Source organism: Crotalus tigris, unplaced genomic scaffold (assembly GCF_016545835.1).
Source record: "Crotalus tigris isolate CLP2741 ecotype Arizona unplaced genomic scaffold, ASM1654583v1 scf7180000024391.5723578, whole genome shotgun sequence".
Classification (NCBI taxonomy): domain Eukaryota; kingdom Metazoa; phylum Chordata; class Lepidosauria; order Squamata; family Viperidae; genus Crotalus; species Crotalus tigris.
In genome coordinates, this window is record NW_024100561.1 from 4,914,236 (window position 1) to 4,937,342 (window position 23,107).

The window sequence follows — 23,107 nt, forward strand, 5'->3', positions numbered from 1 at the left end:
ATCACATTCAGGATGATTGTGGATAAGGATTGCTTTGTTACAGACCAACCTGACATTTGGGAGCGCTATCCAGAAGCCAGGACTTCTGAGAATCTGGTGACTTGGAATTGGTACTGAATTCTGGGGGGGGGGGAGGAGTGGAATTTTTTGAAGACAATGAAATTGCTTCTCTGTGAGCAGTCTACTCCCAGGTCCCCACCTTATATCCCCTGTCTCTCACTAACTAGATGATATAGTCTACCCCCCAAAATGATATGGTCTGCCCTCATATTTCTCTCTCAGTCTTTCTCTCCTGTACCCCGCACTCCCAATTCCAGAACCTAGGTTCCATCTGACAAGGCAACTACCCATCACCCCAACTGTTGTTAACCTAAACCAGGGGTAGGCAACCCAAAACACTTAAAGAGCCACTTGGACTCGTTTCCCATCGAAAACAAAACACTGGGAGCCGCAAAACCCTTTTGATATCTAAAATGAAGATAACACTGCATATATCCTTTTTTACCTTTAATACGTGTGTGTGTGTGTGTGTGTGTTTGTGTGCGTGTGTGTGTGTAAAATAAAGGTAAAAAAGGATATATGCAATGTTATCTTCATTTTAGATGTCAAAAGGATCTCTGTCTCTTTCCTTTGTCTTTCCTCTCTCCTTCTCTTTCCTCTCTTTTTTCTTTCCTCTTTCCGTCTTTCTTCTTTTTCTCTTTCCTCTCCCCCTTTCTGTTTCCTCTCCCCCTCTTTCTCTTTCCTCTCCCTCTTTCTCTCTTTCCTCTTTCCCTCTTTCCTCTTTTTCTCTTTCCTCTCCCCCTCTTTTTCCTCTCTTTCTCTTTCCTCTCCCTCTCTTTCTCTCTTTCTTTTCCTTTCTCTTTCCCTCTTTCCTCTCTTTTCTCCCTTTTTCTTCTCTTTCTCTTTCCTCCTCTTTCCTCTCTTTTTTCTTTCCTTTTTGTCTTTCCTTTCCCTCTTTCTTCTCTTTTCCTCTTTCTTCTCCTCTTTCTCTCTTCCCCTCTCTTTTTCCCCTCTCTTTTCTCTCCCTCTCCCTCTCTCTCTTTCCTCTTTCTCTCTCTCATGTCTTTCCTCTCTTTCTCTCTCTCTCTGTAAAAGTAATCCTGATCTATATGATGTTGTCTTATATGGCTGACACAGTAACATGAAAAGAAGGGGCACAAACTAGATGCATCTTCTGATAATCTTAGAGAACAGTGTGATGTTTGTAAGCAATATAATCCTGCACTGAAAAGTGAGCTGAGGAACTGATTTGGGTGTTGCTGAACTGTAACACCTGCTGATAGGACTCTGGGAGTTGTAGTTCAATCCTATTTGGAGGATCAAAGATTTCCTTTCCAGATATATAGGATGTTTAGAGAAAACATTTAGCAAAGTGCCTATGGCACAAAACTCCAATTTATACAAAGTATGGGCAGGGAGGGGGAACAGGACGGGAGGCAGCGGCTCTGGTGGTGGTGGCCTGGCCCGGCCGCCACATCCTCAGTTGAATGGGCAGGGAGGGGGAGCAGGACGAGAGGCAGCGGTTCCGGTGGCAGCGGCCCAGCCCGGCTGCCGCATCCTCAGATGAATGGGCGGGGAAGGGGAGCAGGGCGGGAGGCAGCGGCTTCGGTGGCGACGGCACGGCCCAGCTGCCACCCCTGCCGCATCCTCAGCCACTTTGCTGTTGTAAGAGGAGGGTGCCAAGGCCGGGTGTACCATGGGCGGCCGCGCCAGCAATGGGGAATGCCGCCACGGGGACGTCCCGGCCGCCCTCGCAGCCCAAGGTCTCCTTTTCCTGCAGTGGCAGCGGCGGCAGCAGTGGGAGGATGGCAAAGTGGTACAGCTGCCCACTTGCCGCTGCCTCACTCAGCGCGACCGGCAGCAGCAGCAGTGGGAGGACGGCCAAGAGAACCGCGCAGCAGGTAGAGAAAGGGCCAGGCAGGCGCCACAGGGGAATCCGCTGCCCATGAGATGGCCGAAAGGTGCAGGCGGAGAGGGGAAGCTCCGGAAGACCCCCGGTAACCCCCGCAACTAACAGAGGTGGCAGCGGAGCAGGGCGAGGGGAGACCCGCCGGGCAGGGAAGAGGCACCCCAAGACCGGCCACCCGTGGCTCCTTACCAGGGACACTTTTCCAGCAATCCTCCCGGCCACCACGTGCAGTACGAAGAAGGAAAGGGGTTTGTGGGCAGTCCCACAAACCAAAGAAGTTCAACCAATCAATTCAAACTTCATGAGAAGTTTGAATTGATTGGTTGAACTTTTTTAGTCCCGCTTTTTTTTTTCAGACTGCACATGGTGGTTGAGGACAGAGAGCCACAGGAGACAGCTGAAAGAGCTGCATGCGGCTCCGGAGCCGCGGGTTGCTGACCCATGACCTAAACCATCTTAACCTAAACTTCAGTTGCTGAATTGACTCTCCCACTTTGTAAAGCACACCAGTGGACTATAAAGACTATAGGAAAAATAAAGAAATCAGAAAACACATGGAAATTGGGTTGTATATTCCTTATTAAAAATGATTTTATGAACGTCTCCATAGTTAATCTCTGTACTGTACTTAAAAATAAAAAAAAAACAAGTCTCACCAGGAAACCAAACCAGACTGGATTGTTAACTATGTTAACTTTGAACAATAGGTTAAATGATGTGACAGATTAACTCAGTTCATACTCCATGCTTAAACCATAATTCTGGGTAAATGAAATTTGTCAGATTTGCATATCATGCCATGCCAGAACAAATATGTTTGGTGCGTATCAAGGCAGTGTGTATCACACTTTGGACTCTAGCTTATTCCATTTTTATCTAATGCAGTTTTGAAGGTTTTTTGAGTTATTTTTTTATATGAGTTGCTTTTGTCTTCTCTGCACAGGTATCATTTTTCCTATTCATCATTTTTGTCGTCTATACCATGCTGCCCTTCAACATGCAGGATGCAATAATTGCCAGCGTTCTAACCTCTGCATCACATACCATTGTGCTCAGCATCTGTATATCATCCACAGACATCATGAAGGAACAATTGGTTTGGCAGGTATGTTTTCAGCAGCATGGGTCATTACATGCAGAATGATTTGATGATTACCTTGGACAGCAAATGTCAGCAGTATATAATTAGGAACATGAGAGGATCCGTTATTGTACTTCTAAAAATCATATCTTAGAATTCTACATCTGTTTATATTGGAATATCCTAGTCCTAAAGTTCATAGGAACTCTATGTATTTCCTGGATCTGTTAGAAATATTAATTTGTGCAAATTATATGAAAAGTCATTATACTTTATTAACCTTGCTAGCAAAAATAACTTCTGGGCAGGTAAAGGCTATGAACATTTATACCATACCCCTCAATTGGCAGTAGCAATTTCAACATAGGGATCAGAGTGAAATCTTCATTCATGATTGCAGAGACTACTGTATATGGATTAATTTTTGTGGTGTATTTAAGATGAGGAAGTGTGATCTAAAGAAAATACAGTAATTATTTTCAGGACTTTTCTCTTTTTTGAGAAAAAAATCCTTAGAATTGTAAGCCACCCAGAATCACTTGGTTGAGTTGGGCAGCTGTAGAAATTGAATAAATAAATAAAGTTTTGAACCTGTGCTGTCTCAGTCAGCAGTCCTCAGCACAGAAATTGCCACAATAATTGTATGTGGTGAAGATATCACTATGCTAAAATGGCATCCTTTTTATTTGAGAAATCCTATGTAGAACAACTGATACTACTTCTTACCAGAGCATCTCTCCTATTTGTTGAGGTTTTGCTGATTTTATTTTATTTTTCAAATGTATATTTTCCTTCCCAACATGAGACTGAAAACTAAAACCACCCATCCTCCACAACCCTACAAATCAATCCAGTAAAAATAATAATGCGATACAGTTTATGTTTTGTTTCTACTTGATAATTGGGCAGTTGAGGATATAATTTGTTGAATTTTCTGAACTGGCTTATCGCACAAAATAAGTTGGTGTCCCAAAGGCTGCCTGAGGCAATTGGAAGCCTGGGCAAGCATAGGAAGTCTCTATATGATATATTGTGGCCCATTTTCTATTGCAAAGGGCATATGACAGACCTAATGTGAAATTAGCTTTAACAAGTCCTATCTGCAGATAAACTGACATAAGTCACTAGTTCAGGGGTCTTCAAACTTGGCCCTTTTATGACTTGTGGACTTCAACTCCCAGAATTCCTCAGCCAGGCAAGCTGAAAGTCTACAAGTTATAAATGGGCCAGGTTTGAAGATCCTTGCTCTAGTTCTAAAATCTTTCTCATCTTGTACATCAAGGATGTCAAACTCAATTTCATTGAGAGCCACATCAGCATTGTGGTTGCCCTCAGGGGGTGTGGCCAGGGTGGGTGTGGCCTACTGAGGCATGGATGGAGTAGGTGTGGCCTACTGGGTGGGTGTGGCCAGCTCTACATCATTCGCATCACAGGTGCCTGTGGGGGCCTGGGCAGGAGTGGGACAGATCTGAGGGTCTCTGGCAGAAGGGGGTGGGACCAGGACCACTTCCAGGTGGTGCATTTCTTCATTCCTCACAAAAGGTGTCACCTCCCCAGCATGCACCCAGGGCACGGGGACGACACGGCAGGGGCTGGTTCCTCGCTGTTTCCAGATGGTCTTGTGGAGCTAAGACTGAATGCATTTCAGCATAGATGGCCACCACAAAATTGTACATTGGCTCCCTCTCGGCCGGCCTGGGCCACGGCCAAGACAGTGGGGGCCGTTCCCTCACTGTTTCCAGGATGGCGTCGCGGGTCACATGAAACCACTTTGCAGGCCACATCCGGCCCCCGGGCCTTGTGTTTGACATGTCTGTTGTATGTGATAGCATCTAGCCAAATTTCTCTTGGCTTAGAAATTAAACTGGGTTGAGCCTTCTTAATGCTTGGATGTTGGCTAAGCAGAAGCCTGAGAATCCTTTTGGTACTGCTAGAGAATGAATGTCAAAGCTGGCCACATTAAGACTTGTAGATCTCAAGTCCCAGAATTTCCTAGCCAACATGACTGGCTGAGGAATTCTGGAAGTTGGAGTCCACAAGTCTTAAAGTTGCAAAAGTTGGATACCTCTGTACTAGAGGAATGTATCTATGAGGTCACCAACTTGAAGGATAGTTTACGTTTTAGCTGTTTCTAGATGCTTATTTAGCTCCTTTGTAACACAGTGCCTACTTAAAGAGAAAAGAAGAAGCACTAACATTACTGCCAATCTGCTTTTCTATAATGTATACTATTCTTACTTCTAACAGTGGAATACTACTCTTAGAAAAAGTAAATCTGATCAGGAAAAAGTAATAGATACAATTATTCCATTCAGTGGAAACCCATTTTACATAGTGATGGGCTATATTCTCTATTTTAAAAATCCACATTTTGTTTTCTAGTCCTTAGGAAAGGTGATATGTTTTTCCCAGCATACTCCTTATCTGCAAGAAATTGTGCTTGCAGTAGGATAAAACAATAATTGCCCCCAAATGGGCTGTGAGGAACTGCTAGTGTGCCTTAAGAAATGAATTAAATATGAAAAGCTCCAACAACTGCAAAGCCTTCATCTCTGCTTCAGTGATTCACAAGCCTGGCCTTAATTGTTTCAAATCAGCTTCAACTGGAAGTAAGCAGTCTATTTTGGCTTTAGGTATGATTGGATTTCTCAAGTAACCTAACCAAAGTTGCAAGATAGATGTTGAGACTAGAAAGAGTACAGAGAAGAGCAACAAAGATGATTAGCGGACTGGAGGCTAAACATATAAAGAACGGAATTGGGTATATCTAGTTTAATGAAAAGAAGGACTAGGGGTGACATGATAGTAGTGTTCCAATATTTAAGGGTTTGCCCTTAAACAGATCACAACCTACTACTTGATATGATAGAAAAATGTGGGTTAGACAGCATCACCACCAGATGGATCCATAGCTGGCTGACCGGCCGTACTCAGCATGTAGTCCTCAATGGAACTGCATCTACACGGAGGGAAATGTGTAGTGGGATGCCCCAGGGCTCTGTTCTGGGCCCAGTGCTCTTCAACATCTTCATCAACGATTTGGACGAGGGGATAGATGGGGAAATCATCAAATTTGCAGATGACACCAAGCTGGCAGGAATAGCCAACACTCCAGAAGACAAGCTTAGGATACAGGAGGATCTGGACAGACTTGAACACTGGGCGCTATCTAATAAAATGAAATTCAATGGTGAAAAAAGTAAGGTCCTACATTTAGGCAAGAAAAAACAAATGTACAGGTATAGTATAGGGGGTACCTTGTTCAATAGTAGTAACTGTGAGAGAGACCTCGGAGTCCTAGTGGACAATGACTTAAATATGAGCCAGCAGTGTGCTGCCGCTGCCAAAAAGGCCAACACAGTCCTGGGCTGCATTAACAGAGGGATAGAATCAAGATCATGTGAAGTATTAATACCCCTTTACAATGCCTTGGTAAGGCCACACTTGGAATACTGCATCCAGTTTTGGTCACCATGATGTAAAAAAGAAGTTGAGACTCTAGAAAGAGTACAGAGAAGAGCAACAAAGATGATTAGGGGACTGAAGGCTAAAGCATATAAGGAAAGATTGCTGGAATTGGGTATGTCTAGTTCAATGAAGAGAAGGATGTGGGGGGACATGATAGTAGTGTTCCAATATCTCAGGGGCTGCCACAAAGAAGAGGGAGTCAATATATTTTCCAAGGCGCCTGAAGGTAGGACAAAAAGCAATGGATGGAAACTAATCATGGAGAGAAGCAACCTAGAACTAAGGAGAAACTTCCTGACAGTTAGAACAATTAACCAGTGGAACAACCTGCCTCCAGAAGCGGTGAATGCTCCAACACTGGAGGTTTTTAAGGACAGCCATTTGTCTGAAATGGTATAGGGCAGGCATGTTAAACACGTGGCATGAGGGCTGAATGCGGCCTGCGCAGGCCATGCCCACCCTGGCCCCGCAAAGGCAAAAAAAGTCCCAATACACCCCGATACGACCTGTGATATGATCGGGTTTGACACCCATGGTATAGGGTTTCCTGCCTGAGCAATGGGGCTGGACTAGAAGACCTCCAAGTTTCCTTCCAACTTTATTATTCTGTTATTTCTCTCAGAGGCAGCTGCTTGTTAATGCTGTCACTGACCTTCAGTGACTTCCTTTAAAACAGGAAACATATCTATAGCAGCAGTGCATAGGTTTATGCATACCCAGACTTCAAAAATATGAGCGTCCATTAGATTAGAGGACTAGAAAACAAAAGAGTTCATTATATCAATATCTATGTCCATATTTATACCTACACACAAATATGCACACTTAGTGAATTTTAAACACCATACAATTGTATTTTCTTTAAAAACATAATAACTGGAGGAAATTAATAATAGACGTATTTACAATCCATAAAATTGTAAAAATCTAAATTTATAAAAGTGTATTTAAAAGATGACTAATAAAAAAGAAAAAATGATAAAAAGAGCCCCCCCATCAAGAAAAGAAATAAACAAGAATGAAAGAGAAAATCTGGAAATAAAAATGCAAATTTCAACATGTTGTTGCCTTGGTTTTTAAATATTTATTCAGGTATGTATGTTGTGTGTGTGTATATGTACACACATACACACACACACAAACATACACACATGCAATTCAGATTGGAATTGGAACCAACTAAATGAAATCAAGCAAACCAACTTTCCAGTCTTGTCTCTCCAACAAAACAAAACAATTTCAATAATTCAAAGGCTGGGAGCTGACAAATTTAATTAATCCAACTTTTAGAGTTTGGTACACAGATTTCCTCCTAAAAATACACAATCACCTTCACAGCAATCCAGGCATGCTATTTCTTACATTCTTCATAAATGACAAGTTCCAGATTTTTTAAATATCATGTAACAGCATATTAGCATCTTTACCCTCAGTTTCTTCCCTCTGAGCCTGATTCACCATAGTAATATTATCTAGCTAATAAGCAAATCCCATTGGAAATGCTCAAAGCAGCTGCACTAACAACATTCCTTTGTTTATTATATACCCAGTATAGAAAAATGGTAAGTGATCTTTTTTCTGAACAATCTTTGAGAAATCTGTAAATCTGAAAAAGAATTTGTACTGAACTGGTTGAATTTTTAAAATCATAGGAATCATACAATACACTACATTTCTGAAACAAAGCCTCAAGCTATAGATTTTTCACTAGAGGATACCCCAAATCTATGTTCTAAATTTTTATGTAGTGTCTACATTCATTCCTGCTTAAAAATATTTTTAGCAATAATAGATTGCTGGTTTATAATTGATGGAAATCTTTTCTAATGCACTCAAATTTTCTGCAATTTTGAAGGTTCTGCTGGCACATCAGGGCAACACATCAGGTCCTGGCAACAGAAATACCAAATATTTTAACTGGTTCTGTTGCCATGGGGCCATTTTAAACAAGTTGTATTCTTCCACTATTTCAAAAGTTGCGAAGTATCCTTACCTATTGATCGATTAAGAACGATAATCTCATTTTCAACCTATGATAAAAAAAATTACCAGCCATTTTTAATTAGAATTATTCCAAGGCATCAATTTCTCATTAGAACTAAAATCAATGTTTAAATTGCTTCCAAATAAAGCCCAAATAAGTCTGTCTTTACTGCAGGAAAAATAACCAAATGTTTACTATAGTTAAAACCAAGAACTTGCCAGGACCTTCGGGATTTCAAATGACAACACTCAAGTTGAGCCCACAGCAGTAAAAGATCAGGGTCTTATTTATAGACTGTTAAAGTTAGCAAATATACCAAAGGGATTTTTTAAAATCAGAATAATTAAAATCATCGCTAACATATTTAGAGTTAAAAGAAAAATTCTAGGTATTTGTTCCTCCCATAGAAACAGTTATTTTCAAATCTGTTTACTGTCATCTAATACTTGTACAGATTTCTACTGATATGGGACCCTCTAGGCCCATGGCAGCAAACCAAGTGGCACGCGTGCCACAAGTGGCACGCAGAGCCCTCTGTGGGCATGCCCACCATCACCCCAGTCCTAGGCCTTCACCTGGGTTTTATAAATCTTTTCGCTTTAGGCCTCCGCCATCGTGTGCAAAAAAAAAAAAAAAAAGGTTCAATCAATAAATCAATTTCAACTTCTCACAGAAAATAGAAAGATCTCGCAAAGTTGGAATTGATTGATTGAACTTTTTAGTCCCACCCAATCTGCCGTTACCACCGCAGCCATGCCCACCCAATGGGCCACACCCACCCAATGGGCCACGCCCATCCTGTACCCAACGATTTTTGGGTTTTGGGTTGCAGTTTGGGCACTCGGTCTCTAAAAGGTTCGTCATCACTGCCCTAGCATACAGATAATATAGGTCATCATCCTAATTAATATTTATAGTACCGTAAATGCCGGCGTACAAGGCGACCTGGCATATAAGACGACCCCCGTCTTTATAGCCGGGCCGCATTCCTAGAACGTCGTCTTATATGCCGGAAACTACCAGTATTTCCGGCGTATAAGACGACTCGGCGTATAAGACGACCCCCGTCTTTGGCGCCGATTTCAGCGCTCGCGGAAGTCGCCTTATACGCCGGCATTTACGGTATGTGATTTATTTCATTTTGACTTTGCGTGTTTCATGCACCCTATCTGTTGTGATTTGTCTGTAAACCCAAATAATGGCTTAAAGTAATTTATGAAGCTAGACAGAATCAAAATAGTTGTTAATCACATAACGGACACTTAAGGAGCTGAGATTTTTTTTTCATGGACTAAATGAACCAAAATGAAGGTAAAGAAGATTTGGATCACAGACAGAACCACTCGCTGATAGTAAGAGGCCCTGTCTCAGTTAGCAGGATCCAAATCCACATTGCCCTGCCTCTTTTGCCACTTTTCTTTAATGGGATTCAAAGATCAGCCATGAAATTATATGCAGCAGTTCTAGTTTAGCACTAAAATTAAGCTGTCAGAATAACTTAAAAAACCCTTGAAGCCATTAAAAATTAGTATATTTCAGCTATCAGGAATCCAGCAGAGCGCCACAAAGTTTCCTGTGAAGAATTTAAATATCTATTAGGAAAACAGAACTTGTAGTGTGTTTAGATATAAGCAACCACAAAACCAGTTAGGTGACCTTGAGCCAGGTAACCTCTCTCAGCCCTAGGAAGCAGGCAAGGGCAAACCACTGCTGAAAAAGTGCTAATTGCAGGGGATTTTCCAGGTAGTTGCCAGGAATCAAAGTTTACTCAAAGGCAAAAATAATAATGTTTAAAAATGGTAAAATACTTACACATTTTTGTTGTAATCTACATGAGTGAATTCCTGTTCATTATAAAAAAAATAGTTTTGACATTGGAGAAATAGGAGAGCAGGCACCCACCTTGACCTCATCCAAGGCTGGATGAGCAGAGATGATTTTTATACAAGTACTCTCAGTTAATGACCAGGAACGCCACTGATAAAGTGATGCAGTCATAAAGCAAAAAAAAAATTACATGACTGTGCTGGCATGCAGCTCCAGCAGTTCAAGTTGTGATTGTTAAGTGAATCATGTGTGGTCATTAAGCACAACATGACTGTGACTTGAGACTTACGTTGGCTTTCTCATTGTCTTTACTTATCTGAAGCTGGCAGTGAAGATTAAAAATGGTGATCATGTCACCTCAGGGCATTACAATTCTTGCAATTGTTCTCTGGTTGCTAAGCAGATCAAAATCAAATCACAATCATGTGACTGCAGAGATGCTGTGATGGCCACAACTTTGAGGATTGGCCATAAGGCTCCTTGTTCAGCATTATTGTAACTTTGAATGGTTGCTGAATTATTGACTGCTAAACGAGAACTACCCACATTTGGTTCTTTAGCTCAGTATAATGTACTGAGGCTATTTATGATACAATATAACTATGTATCATCTTTGCTCTACAAGCTATAGTAGCTCCCAGTAGATTTCTGGGTGCAATTTAATATGCTGGTTGTTACCTATAAAGTCTTACATGACAAAGGGTTAGATGATTTGTGGCTCTGCCTGTCTCTGCCTCTGCTCACCATACCAGAATTGATTGGTTGCCATGACCCAGATCCTATTAGACAGTGTCATCTTGTGGGACCTAGGAGTCATATCTTCCATGTCCCTGTGCCTGCCCCATGGAAGAGCATTGTCACAGAGAACCAGATGGCCCCCGACCCTGTTAATCTTTCATAAAGTATTAAAGATCTGGATGTTCTCACAGGTATTTCGGCTGGGAGGTTAAGCAAGCCCTTATCTGTCTGTTTTATTTTAATGATTGGAAGGAGTTTTTTTTTTTTACTCTGAGCATACATGACCACATGCTTTTGAATATTGATTTTGTGACTGTGCTACTTTTTTTAATTTCAATTTCTGTATATCAACTAGAGTCATCTTGGTGAGATAGCTGGGTATATAAATTGTTTCAATATATAAATAAAATAATAAGTTAAAAATTCTGGCTGCTCAACTTTTTCAATAATAGTATACTGGATTTAGATTTCCTTTCATGCAAAATAGCTGACCAGTGAAATTTGAAGGATTTTAAAGGAGTTATACTCTAGTACGTGGATCTTTTACATATCCTCTGTCAGTCCAGAAACTGCTTCTCTGTTCCTGGCAGAGATTTACTTTCATGGAGGAAGAAGAACGGATTTCCCATAGAGGTCTAAGACAATTATCTATCTGGCTTCTCATGACATCTAAAAATGATCCCGCAATATACCAGAAGGACAGTGTTGAACAGGACCTTGGAGGTCTTCTAGTCTAACCCCCTGCTCAGGCAGGAAATCCTATACCAATTCAGGCAAATGGTTGACCAATCTCTTCTTTAAAACTTCCAGTGCTGGAGCACCTATAACTTCTGAAGGCAAGTGATTCCACTGATTAATTGTTCTGTCAGGAAATTTCTCCTTAGTTCTAGGTTGCTTCTCTCCTTGATTAGTTTCCATCCATTGCTTCTTGTCCTGCCTTCAGATGCTTTGGAGAATAGGTTGATTCCCTCTTCATTATGGCAGCCCGAGATATTGGAACACGGCTATCATGTCACCCCTAGTCTTTCATTAAACTAGACCACAGGTCGGCAACCTGCGGCTCCGGAGCCGCATGTGGCTCTTTGAGCCTTCCCCTGTGGCTCCCAGCCTCCTCTGCCTTTGCAGAGAGAGACAGAGACAGAGAGAGTCAATTGCGCTTCCCTGCTTCTCTCTCTCTCTCTCTCTCTCTCTCTCTCTCTCTCTCTGTGTGTGTGTGTGTGTGTGTGTGTGTAAAAGAGAGTGCACTCACAGTGTTCCCAGAGGAGCTGAAAAGCTTACTGGGCGGAGCTCCTCCCCTTGCTGCGTCTCTGCAGGAAGCAGGAAGCAGGAAGGGCAGGAGAGAGCTAGCTAGCCCAGCTAGGCTGACTCAGGAATTCTGGGAGTTGAAGTCCATGAGTCATAAAAGAGCCGAGGTTGCTTACCCCTGAACTTGTTGGACAATAGCTTGAAGCTTGCCAGGTGAGCAGCAGATAGGAGGGGGGGGAGAAAGAGAGAGGGAGGGAGGGAGGGAGAGAGAGAGAGAGAGAGAGAGAGAGAGAGAGAGTGGGGGAAGAGGAGTGGCAGACCAAGGGCATATAGAGAGGGAGGGAGGGAGAGAGACAGAGAGAGAGAGAGACCCTTTTGACATCTAAAATGAAGATAACACTGCATATATCCTTTTTTTAACCTATGTGTGTATGTAATTTTATTCTCTTAAAGCATTCTCTCGGTGATCATTGTTTTAATAGTATGGATATTCCCAAGAGTCATATTTTTACTTTTATTTTTAATGTGTGTGTGTGTGTGTGTGTGTATACACATACATACACACACACACACACACACACACACACACACACCTATAATAAAGGTAAAAAAGGATATATGCAGTGTTATCTTCATTTTAGATATCAAAAGGGTTTTGCGGCTCCCGGTGTTTTGTTTTTGGTGGGAAACAGGTCCAAGTGGCTCTTTGAGTGTTTTGGGTTGCCTACCCCTGAACTAGACATACCAATTCCAGCAACCATTTTTATATGTTTTAGCCTCTCCCTGATCATCTTTGTTATTTTTCTCTGCACTCTTTCTAGAGTCTCAACATTTTTTTTACATCGTGCTGACCCAAACTGGATGCAGTATTCCAAGTGTGGTCTTACCAAGGCATTATAAAGTGGTATTAACACTTCACGTGATCTTGATTCTATCCCTCTGTTAATGCAGCCTATGACTGTGTTGGCTTTTTTTGGCAGCTGCAGTACACTGCATGTGTGCTGTATGCATATCACGATGCATACAGCACACACCGCTAAACATTAGAAGAGAATTAATGAACAAAAATGTCTAACCTAGAAAAAAGTGTGCATAAAAGCAATTTTGGAGTTAAGTAGGAAGTGGATAAAAGTGTTTCTGGAGCAGGGAGTGAAGAAGACATTCCATTTGCCTGAATAGCATGTTCCTTTGTATTTGCGACTTGTGGAATTAGACTTTGTTACTACATCTAGTTGAGGATGAGAACAAATCAGATTGTCTTTCCCTTGATAGTAAAAGTCAGTATGAAAACAAAATGGCATTAAAGCGACAGCCAGTTTGGGTAGCAAACTAATGAAAGGGGTTTGGAACTAGGAGAGAAATTAATGTTCAGTGTCACGGCAAGTGCAATCCTACCATAGAGTCAATTAATTTAGAGATGTACGGAAGAAAGCTGTAGCTTGGAGCTCTTTAGCTTGTGCTGAAATATATCTGTGTTTCAAAGATCTGTGATATTGAGGCATCTATATAATCAAGATAGAATAAAGCACCACTTTCCAAAGAAGTTAAATTTTCCTTTATCTAATTTAGCATAAGTTCACTGTTTTAAGAGACTGGGTATCTGTTTTCCCTTAAACACTCCAGTAAAGTATTCAATTTTTTGTGCATTTGTTACTTTCCAGACAAAGTGATAAAAAAGATAATTTGCCAAAGCAAAACCAATAAATTTTGTTAAATGGCCATGTTTTTTTATCTAAGAACTTTATAAGGGGAAAACATTATGTGCTTAACTTTATTTTTCTATCAAATGAGGAACTATATACCAGCTCTGTTTTCAATCTCTGAGACAGTATTGTTCTTCAGTGAACATAATATGAAAATAACACAGCAAACTGGTAGGTTGGGGAAAGTTTTCCATATGTTGTTATCATTGCACTGATTATGGAAAGTTCAAGTCAATGAGCAAACAAAGGTTTCACAATATTTGTGTTTTAATTTAGAGTGTTCTTTTTAAAAGGAAACTCATAGTCTTTCTGTTTTTAAAAGGCTTAGTTTTAATCATCACTAAATGCACTGCCTGTAAGTCGTTATCATATGAAGCAAAATATATTCAGGAATCCTTCACTCACAACATTCACTTTTTTAGACTGAATAATTTAAGTGTTTCTGAACCAACTGGTATGGGCATAATATCATGTTCACACAATATATATGATGGGGAACATGCTTATACCTTCTCCCACACAAATAATGCACCATTTGTAAAGGGTTTTTTTTCTCCAAAATAATCTTCTTTTAAAATGGCAGAGTAATCTTAGGTTATATAGAGATTAAGGTAGCTAACCTTAACAGAACATGGCAAGAACTGTTACCTAGACAGAGGTCTGAAACATTCTTTACATCTTGGGAAGTATGATAACATTTAGAAATAGCTCATGTAAACACCTCCTTGATTCATATAATTATAAGAAGGGAGGGAGGAATAACATAATCAGACTTGGAAAAATTCTACTATAGCTAATCTCAAAAAAGTATCGCTTTAATCACCCTGTGTTGATTTTGTGCTTTAGTGTATTTATGAGGCTGTCACTAGCTGAGAACATAATAATAGAAGACAGATTGTTGTTGTTTTTCTTTTCTAATCTTCTGGGGGGTGGGGGTGGGGAGAGCAGATCTTCTTAAATTCAAGTCCATTTTCCTTCCATCATTAAATCCAACATATTTATATCAGAATCCATCATATTTACATCAGAATCATGCATACATATTCTAGGGTCCAAAACTAATCTTGTGCTGATCTGGGGATGTTGAACAGGCCTAAAGAAAAGAACAGCCCTCTTTGTTTGATTTCTTTTTTCCATCTAAACACACAGTGATCTAAAAACACACTATTATGTTGACTTCATCATGTGAAGGTGTGGGGTAGACAGAACCACCACCAGATCGATCCGTAGCTGGCTGACCGGCCATACTCAGCGAGTGGTCCTCAATGGAACTGCATCTATATGGAGGGAAGTGTGTAGTGGGGTGCCCCAGGGCTCTGTTCTGGGCCCAGTACTCGTCAACATCTTCATCAACGATTTGGATGAAGGGATAGATGGGGAACTCATCAAATTTGCAGATGACACCAAGCTGGCAGGAATAGCCAACACTCCAGAAGACAGGCTTCAGATACAGAAGGATCTGGACAGACTTGAACACTGGGCACTAACTAACAAAATGAAATTCAATGGTGAAAAAAGCAAGGTTCTACATTTAGGCAAGAAAAACCAAATGCACAAGTATAGCATAGGTGGCACCATGCTCAATAATAGTAACTGTGAGAGGGACCTTCGGAGTCCTAGTAGACAATCACCTAAATATGAGCCAGCAGTGTGCTGCAGCTGCCAAAAAGGCCAACACATTGCTAGGCTGCATTAACAGAGGGATAGAATCAAGATCACGTGAAGTATTAATACCACTCTACAATGCCTTGGTAAGGCCACACTTGGAATACTGCATCCAGTTTTGGTCACCACGATGTAAAAAAGATGTTGAGATTCTAGAAAGAGTACAGAGAAGAGCAACAAAGATGATTAGGGGACTGGAGGCTAAAACATATAAGGAAAGGTTGCTAGAATTGGGTATGTCTAGTTTAACGAAGAGAAGGACAAGGGGGGACATGATAGCAGTATTCCAATATCTCAGGGGCTGCCATAAAGAAGAGGGAATTAAGCTATTTTCCAAAGCACCTGAAGGCAGGACAAGAAGCCACGGGTGGAAACTAATCAAGGAGAGAAGCAACCTAGAACTAAGGAGAAACTTCCTGACAGTGAGAACAATTAATCAGTGGAACAGCTTGCCTCCAGAAGCAGTAAATGCTCCAACACTGGAAGTTTTTAAGAAGAGACTGGACAGCCATTTGTCCGAAATGGTGTAGGGTTTCCTGCCCGAGCAGGGGGTTGGACTAGATGACCTCCAAGGTCCCTTCCAACTTTACTATTATTATTATTATTATTATTATGTCTTGAAACAAAATAAGATAGAGTACCCAGAAGAACATACTTCCAAAGGCAACCATTGTCTTTATTGCTCGTAGTTAAAATCAATAGAGCAAAAAATGAGTTGAATTTAGTACTTCAGGATTGTCCCCAATTATTTACATTTGCTGTTCGTTAATTATAGTAAATAATTGTTATTCACTAATTTTATATTATATTATGGAATATTAAGATACTGTATATTTAACATGCAGAAGTGCTTCTTTTATGTCCATAACCTCAGTCTCAAGGACTAGTTTTTCACATTAATATAAAAAAGATATCAATGAATATACACACACCTGCTCATTGTGAAGAAATTATCCTCTGTGACAATCTCTCTCTCTTTCATACACACCTATCCATAACCATACACAACCACATACACATACACATACACAGACACACACACACACACACACACACACACACACACACAGAGGGAGAGAGGATGATTTTTTCCCACAAGTAATCTGTAACAAGAATACAACTATTTTTTTCTTAGCTTTAATGCAAAAACCTCCCAAACCAATTTCTTGTTTAGTCTTCCTTCTCAGCGCCCCCCACCCCTGTGTGTCACAAGAGTTCCTTTTAGTCTGTTCTCATTATCCTAATTTAAAATGGATATGAGTGGTTTGAGTGTTTTGTTTGGCAAAATTGTTTTTTTTTCCTTGAGCAAACATCAACATGCATGTTGAGTTAAATGAGCAACAGTTCAGTTCATGCTGTGTGTAGATATGTGCCTAAATGTATTATTTATCTTGCCTCAATCTAGAATTGTGAGAGTGCGAAATTAACCAGAGCAGAGGAGGCAGCTGTTGTGAGATGGTGGGAAAAATATTGCTGCTCTCTTGTCTTGTAACCGGAATGTCTACATTGGCCCAGCACTCTTAGTGTGCAGCATACTTTGGAGTGCAGACTTTTCATTGATTAGCTTTAGGCTTGGGATGCTTCTTAGTGCTACAAACTAGAAAGCATCTTTTAAGCTTTTATCAAATTGGAATTGGGGACGATGTGGAGTAGTGAAAGAATAAGGAATAACAAATTTCCTGAGACTGTATAATTTTCTTGCGAGCAAAGCACAACAGCAAAGTCTTCTCTGGAATTTCTCCCCCATGCAAATTATAAGCAGAGTATCACATAATAAAACCATTTCTCATTATCTGAGTAGAGATGCATATTTGTAGAATACTCATGCATTAAAGAATAATACATTCACAGAGAAAATCTAGTTCTTTTTCATGTCTTTGGGACAGCATGAATGAAAGTCTCTGTTGGTTGAGTAATAATATTGTTTATTGTTTGCTTTTGTATTGTTTTAGTTGGGGTTTTTTTACACCACATGTTGTTTTCCTTTATGTTTTGCATTTGTAATTTATGATTTTTTTTATGTCACCCACAGTTATGTTTGACTTGTGCAGCCATTTAAATCCTACCAATTAGTCAATAAATGTCTTGGAGAAAAGCATTTTGCCTAAAATATTTGTCCACTATTTCTCTTCTAGTTTTAAATATAGCCAGGGGCTGCAGGCACATGTTTCCTTTTTTTAAAAAGAAATCTCTGCATGTGAGTATGCCTGTATTACCGTATCAGTTCTGGTATTATTCTGTGTAGAATTTAAAGTTTCCTGAACAGGTTTTTTTGCCTTATCCAAGTAGTCAGCAGAATGTAATGGAAATAAACTAATATGATTCCCTAAAGGCAATGGAATAGTCTCCAGGGTATAAAATGGCAGTGTGTGTGTGTGTGTGTGTGTGTGGGCGCGCGCGCGCGCGTGCGCGCATGTACGCGCGCCTGTGGCTGGCTGGCTATCATGTTTTACTGCTTTTTCCTTTCTAATTGAAATGTAGCATCCCAAATGCTAAATTTAGAAATTTGTCATGTGAAAAGGAAGGAAGGAGAGACACATTATACACATACATTCCTGTAAAGAATTGGGATGGGGAACATTAAAATATGATCCCCCCCTATCCGGGCTAAAATATTCAAATCTGCTGTAGCATTTTAAGATTGCACAATTTCATGACTGGTAGGAGGCAGATTAACAAGCCCCTCTTGTTCTTAGATGTACAAAGATGTCTGTTTTGGATACAGAATCTAAAACTTATAACTTCAAAAGAAGGCTCAGAGGCAGAGGAAATCTGAAGAATATTTGCCCAGAAACAGGTCCTGTTATGTCGAATGGAACTTACTCCCAAATAAGTTTAGATAGGTTTCCAGCCTAAAAGCTTCAATTAAATGTCATGCTGCTTTGTATTGTGCACCTTATCAGATAACTCACACAGAAATGTATTCAAAACTAAATTTCAGAATGAGTAGCTAAGTGACTTGCCAGATAAATTGGGGGGGGGGACCCTGTGCATTACAATACCAACAGATGCTTAGCACAATTTCACTCAACCTCTTTGCTGAATTTTTGGCTAAAGAAATAATCTTCTCTCTTCACCCTAATAAAAGGGGAGTCCTAATCATTCACAAGAATGTTATAAGATCCAGCAGTTACCAATCTAACCAGATGCAAGGTTTCTGTATGGCAGTGTCTTAAGACAATGAAAGGTATAAGCTACATCTGAAAGACCACCTCCATCAATCTAGCTATCATCTAGCAGTTCTCCCTATGAGTTCAGAGATGCTAGATAATTTTGGGGGTGCTCAATAATTTTATTTCATGCTATGTAGAAATAGTGTCACTGGGAGATGATGACATATAGTTTTAATAATTATAATACTTATTGTTGTTAAATAACCAGGCTGTTAATTTCTCTACAGTCATTAGAATACTGATTGTGATTATTTCAACCTGTCTAGCATTTTTACTGTTAATGTTTGTTTTGATTTTTCTGAAGCAATAAGAAGGTAGCAAGTATCAGTCAAGTGAGTGACACCTATTGAGGACACAATGATTTAATTTAAATTTTCAGCCAGTCAGAAGATGTCCTAAAAAGGTAAAACTGTGTGACCTAAGGACCAGTTAAATGGTCAAGAAAGAGTTGAAAGCTACATCCTACAACTGTGTCATTAATCAGCTGACAGCTGCTTTGCAGGGAGATTAAATAAAAAGAGACAGCAAATGAGGATGCTAATAAACCACAAGGAGTAGACTACACAAGACAGCTCATTTGAAGATTTGAATTAAGAAGAAATAGTGAGGCAGATACAGTTTGAGAAATAAAGAAGCTGAAAAATGCTATCAGCATTAAGAAATCAGTGGAGGGGGAAAAACTATGAATTCCTGTGAGCTGATTTAATGCTGAAGAAACAGTAGAAACCTCTGATATATAGGTCAGGAGACAACAAAGAGATTTCTGAAACCTGTATTCTGTGAGGTAGAAAAGTCATCTTTGCCATATTCAGGGCAAGTGAGACAGATGAATCCAGTTTTTTTGGGGGGACATCAAATTCAGCAGCAAATTTCCTAAATTATCAAGGAAGTCAGTTATTCTCAAGGGAGTCAGTCCTAACCTTAACCATTAGTACAGTGGTTCTCAACCTTTTTAATGCCGCGACCCCCAACCGGTCGTAAGTCGAGGACTACTCAACCGGTCGTAAGTCGAGGACTACTCAACTGGTACAGCACCGTTTGCAGAATGGGACTTTTGGCGGGTTCAGCAGGGCAGAGACAGCCTGGACAATTCCTATTGGCTTTTCAAAGCCAATAGAATTAGATTCTATTCAAGAGAGTCTATTCTATTGGCTTTCAAAAGCCAATAGAATAAAAGGGAGTAGCACAGCTAAAGAAAAGGGGGAAAAAATGGCGGACTGTGTTGTTTGGCGACCCCCGTGAAATGGTCGTTCGACCCCAAATGGGGTCCCGACCCACAGGTTGAGAACCACTGCATTAGTAGATTATGAGAATGCTATGGACCTAATTAAAAAAAAACAGTTTTATGTAGTGATTAAGGCATCAGCCTAGAAAATGGGACACTGTGAATTCCACCTTAGGCATAAAGCCAGCTGGATGGTATTGAGCCAATTACTTTTTCTTAGTCTTAGGAAGGAGGCAATGGCAAACCACTTCTCAAAAAATTTGCCAAGAAATCTACAGAAACTTTTCCAAGCAGGATCTGAGAACTGGACATGTTTGAACAGAAAAGGAATGGACATAATATATCTTGACTTGAAGATATTCCCTTTAATATTTTGATTAGCCAGCTAGTTAAATATGTGCTGCACGTCAAGTCTATTAGGTATATCTATGGTTGGCTAGAAACTGCACTCAAAATAAATGTTCATCAACAATTCCCCATCATATGGGAGTAAGATATCTAATGGGATATCACATGTTCAGTCCCATGACCTTACAATTTTCTTTAATTGGAAACAGAATTATAAAATATAGATGACATAAAATTTCTGCTGGTTGTTACCTTTTGCTTATTCTGAATTACACTGTTAATTTCAATATATTGCTAATGCAGTATTATTTGTTCAAATTAAAAAAAGTAAAATGTTACTGTAAGTTATCTATTTATCAAAGAGAATTTGTTTTTCTTCCATTATCACTAAGTCCAATATCAAATATAAGAGAATCTAACAAAGACTATTCTATATGTTTTTTTCCAACATTATATCTAGGGTTACGATCATGATTTGTGGCTAGTCTATTCAAGCCACCATTGCTTTATAGGACTGTGAAAATGGCTGATAATTATCACCATGATTTCATATTCTCCAGACATCATCATTCTTTTACAAGATGGCTTTCTGCATTTTATTAGTTTGTTAAATTAATTTGCCTCCCATCTCGCTACAGGGTTACTCTGGGCAGCTTACAACAGTAAAATGGGGGGGAAATGATTAAAATGTAAAAAATAGTAAAGGAATAAAACAATAAAAATAATTAATGGAAGTTCAATAATATGAAATTAAAAAGATGAGTGGAGGGAGCAGGAAGTGGTGGTGGGGGAGGTGGGGACAGCTAGTTAGTCCATCAGGCATCTCCAGGTCAACTGGCAGAGCCAGGTCTTCAGGATCTTGCAGAAGGATAGGAGGGTGAGGGCAAACCTCAACCTGGGTGGCAGGATTTTCCAGAGGGCCAGCGCTACAGCAGAGAAGGCTCTTCTGGATTCCTGGATATTCCTCAACGTTATCTTCTGGAATGTTCTTTTGGTATTAATGGGAGAAGATGGAAACAATTTCTAGAACTACCTCAATAATTCTTAGAGATACAGTTTTTTAATAAGTATAGTTTGCTATCCAAATGTCAAATCATCAGAGGGAGGCTTTGACCTTTGGGTGAGGTAAATTATTCCCCAGATACAAATGTGATATTCCTAATAGTCACACTTTAAAATGCAAAATACAGTTTTGCAAACCTAATGGAGAGGAAGTAGGGTCCAATAAAGTCTATAACAGTGAATAGACTTTATGGTAAATGATAACTGAGTGAGAGTTTGATCTGTCTTATTGTACTGATAGATTCTGGCAAACATCATCATTTTTATCTGTGGGAATCTGGCTGGAGCCTATCACAAACAGTTGATGGAACTTGCTCTACAGCAGACATATCAGGATACCTGTAATTGCATCAAATCACGCATCAAGCTGGAGTTTGAGAAGCGGCAGCAGGTAAAGGCATTATTTACTATTTTGTTTCCTACAATAATTTACATATATTGTTTTGTTAGTTGCTATTGACCAGGAAAGGGGAAGGAGGAACTCTTTGAAAATCAATGTAAGAGTTTTGTTTGTTCCAATTTTCACCTAAGAATAGAAAAGGTGGAAATTCTATTATTTTTAAGCTTTTGTTCTCTCTTTAGTTTGGCTCATAATGGAGGAAAATGGAAGATAAAAGATATATTAGACTCTTGACATCAAAGTTCTTTTGGTATAGTCTGTTGCTATGAAACTTGAAGAAACATTCTTAAGGCTGAAAAAAAATACTGTGGAAATTTGTGAAGCATTTTCAAAACTAAAGTGTATATATTTTTAATAAATGAGCCAGCTCTTTCAACAATAGGATCTTATGATATAAAGAATGCTGGGAGAATATAATAAGATTATCTACTTTTTGTTCCACAAAAAAAGGGAAGTTTTTATTCGGATAAATCAAAGGCAATATAGACAACATTGCTGCTACTGCTACTGCCTCTACTATTATTATTATCCTAATAATAACCATAGTCTATAGGCAATTCAAATTCTCCTCCAATTAAGGCTCTATATAAAAAATCTGAAAGAGGCTGTTGGCAAACTGTCAAAAGCTTTTGTGTAGAAGTTTTTGGCTGTACCTCAATCTGTCTGTGTTGGTTTCTTTATTTTATTCTGCCTTGCCTCATCACTGTTGTTTGTTACCATTTTATTAAACTCTTTTACCTATATTTTGCTTCTAACAGGAAAAATATCAAATTCCTTCTTTCCTCAGTTTATTACTCATGAAGAAAGAAGTGTCCTATCTATCAAAGGGACAAAATTTGTCAAAATAAGCTATATTAAACAAATGAGGCAATACTTTGCAACTTCCATAGAGGAATCTAAAACCCAAAAGCAGCCACTAGATATCTTATTTATTTGGTCTGTGACCGCAAAATAAATTATACATACATACATACATACATACATACATACATACATACATACACTCTGAATTTTCTAACCTATAACACAATTTTCTTTCTCTGAACTTTTTCATTATAGTATATTCACAGCTACGATGATATAACATTTATAAGGGTGTATGAATATGATACACATTTGGTGAAATCTGTGCATGTTTACTTGGAAGAAACATTAAACATAGTGAAACTTATATGGATAAGCATGCCTACAGTATATCATTATTCTTTACCTAATCTATTGTATTGTGGGTATTTTCATGGCATCATTTTAATCAGTAAAGAGGAATGAATGAATGAAT

At 39.6% G+C, this 23,107-nt stretch overlaps 1 protein-coding gene across 4 annotated transcripts in view; it reads left to right on the forward strand.

The window, feature by feature from the left end:
* Nucleotides 1-23,107, forward strand: part of ADCY2 (adenylate cyclase 2) — a 132,036-nt gene that overhangs the window by 44,410 nt on the left and 64,519 nt on the right. For all 4 annotated transcript variants that reach the window (XM_039329247.1, XM_039329248.1, XM_039329246.1 and 1 more), the window contains 2 exons: nucleotides 2,853-3,014; nucleotides 21,670-21,819. In XM_039329247.1, the coding sequence (XP_039185181.1) occupies nucleotides 2,853-3,014; nucleotides 21,670-21,819 (312 nt within the window). The remainder of the gene's footprint in view (nucleotides 1-2,852; nucleotides 3,015-21,669; nucleotides 21,820-23,107) is intronic.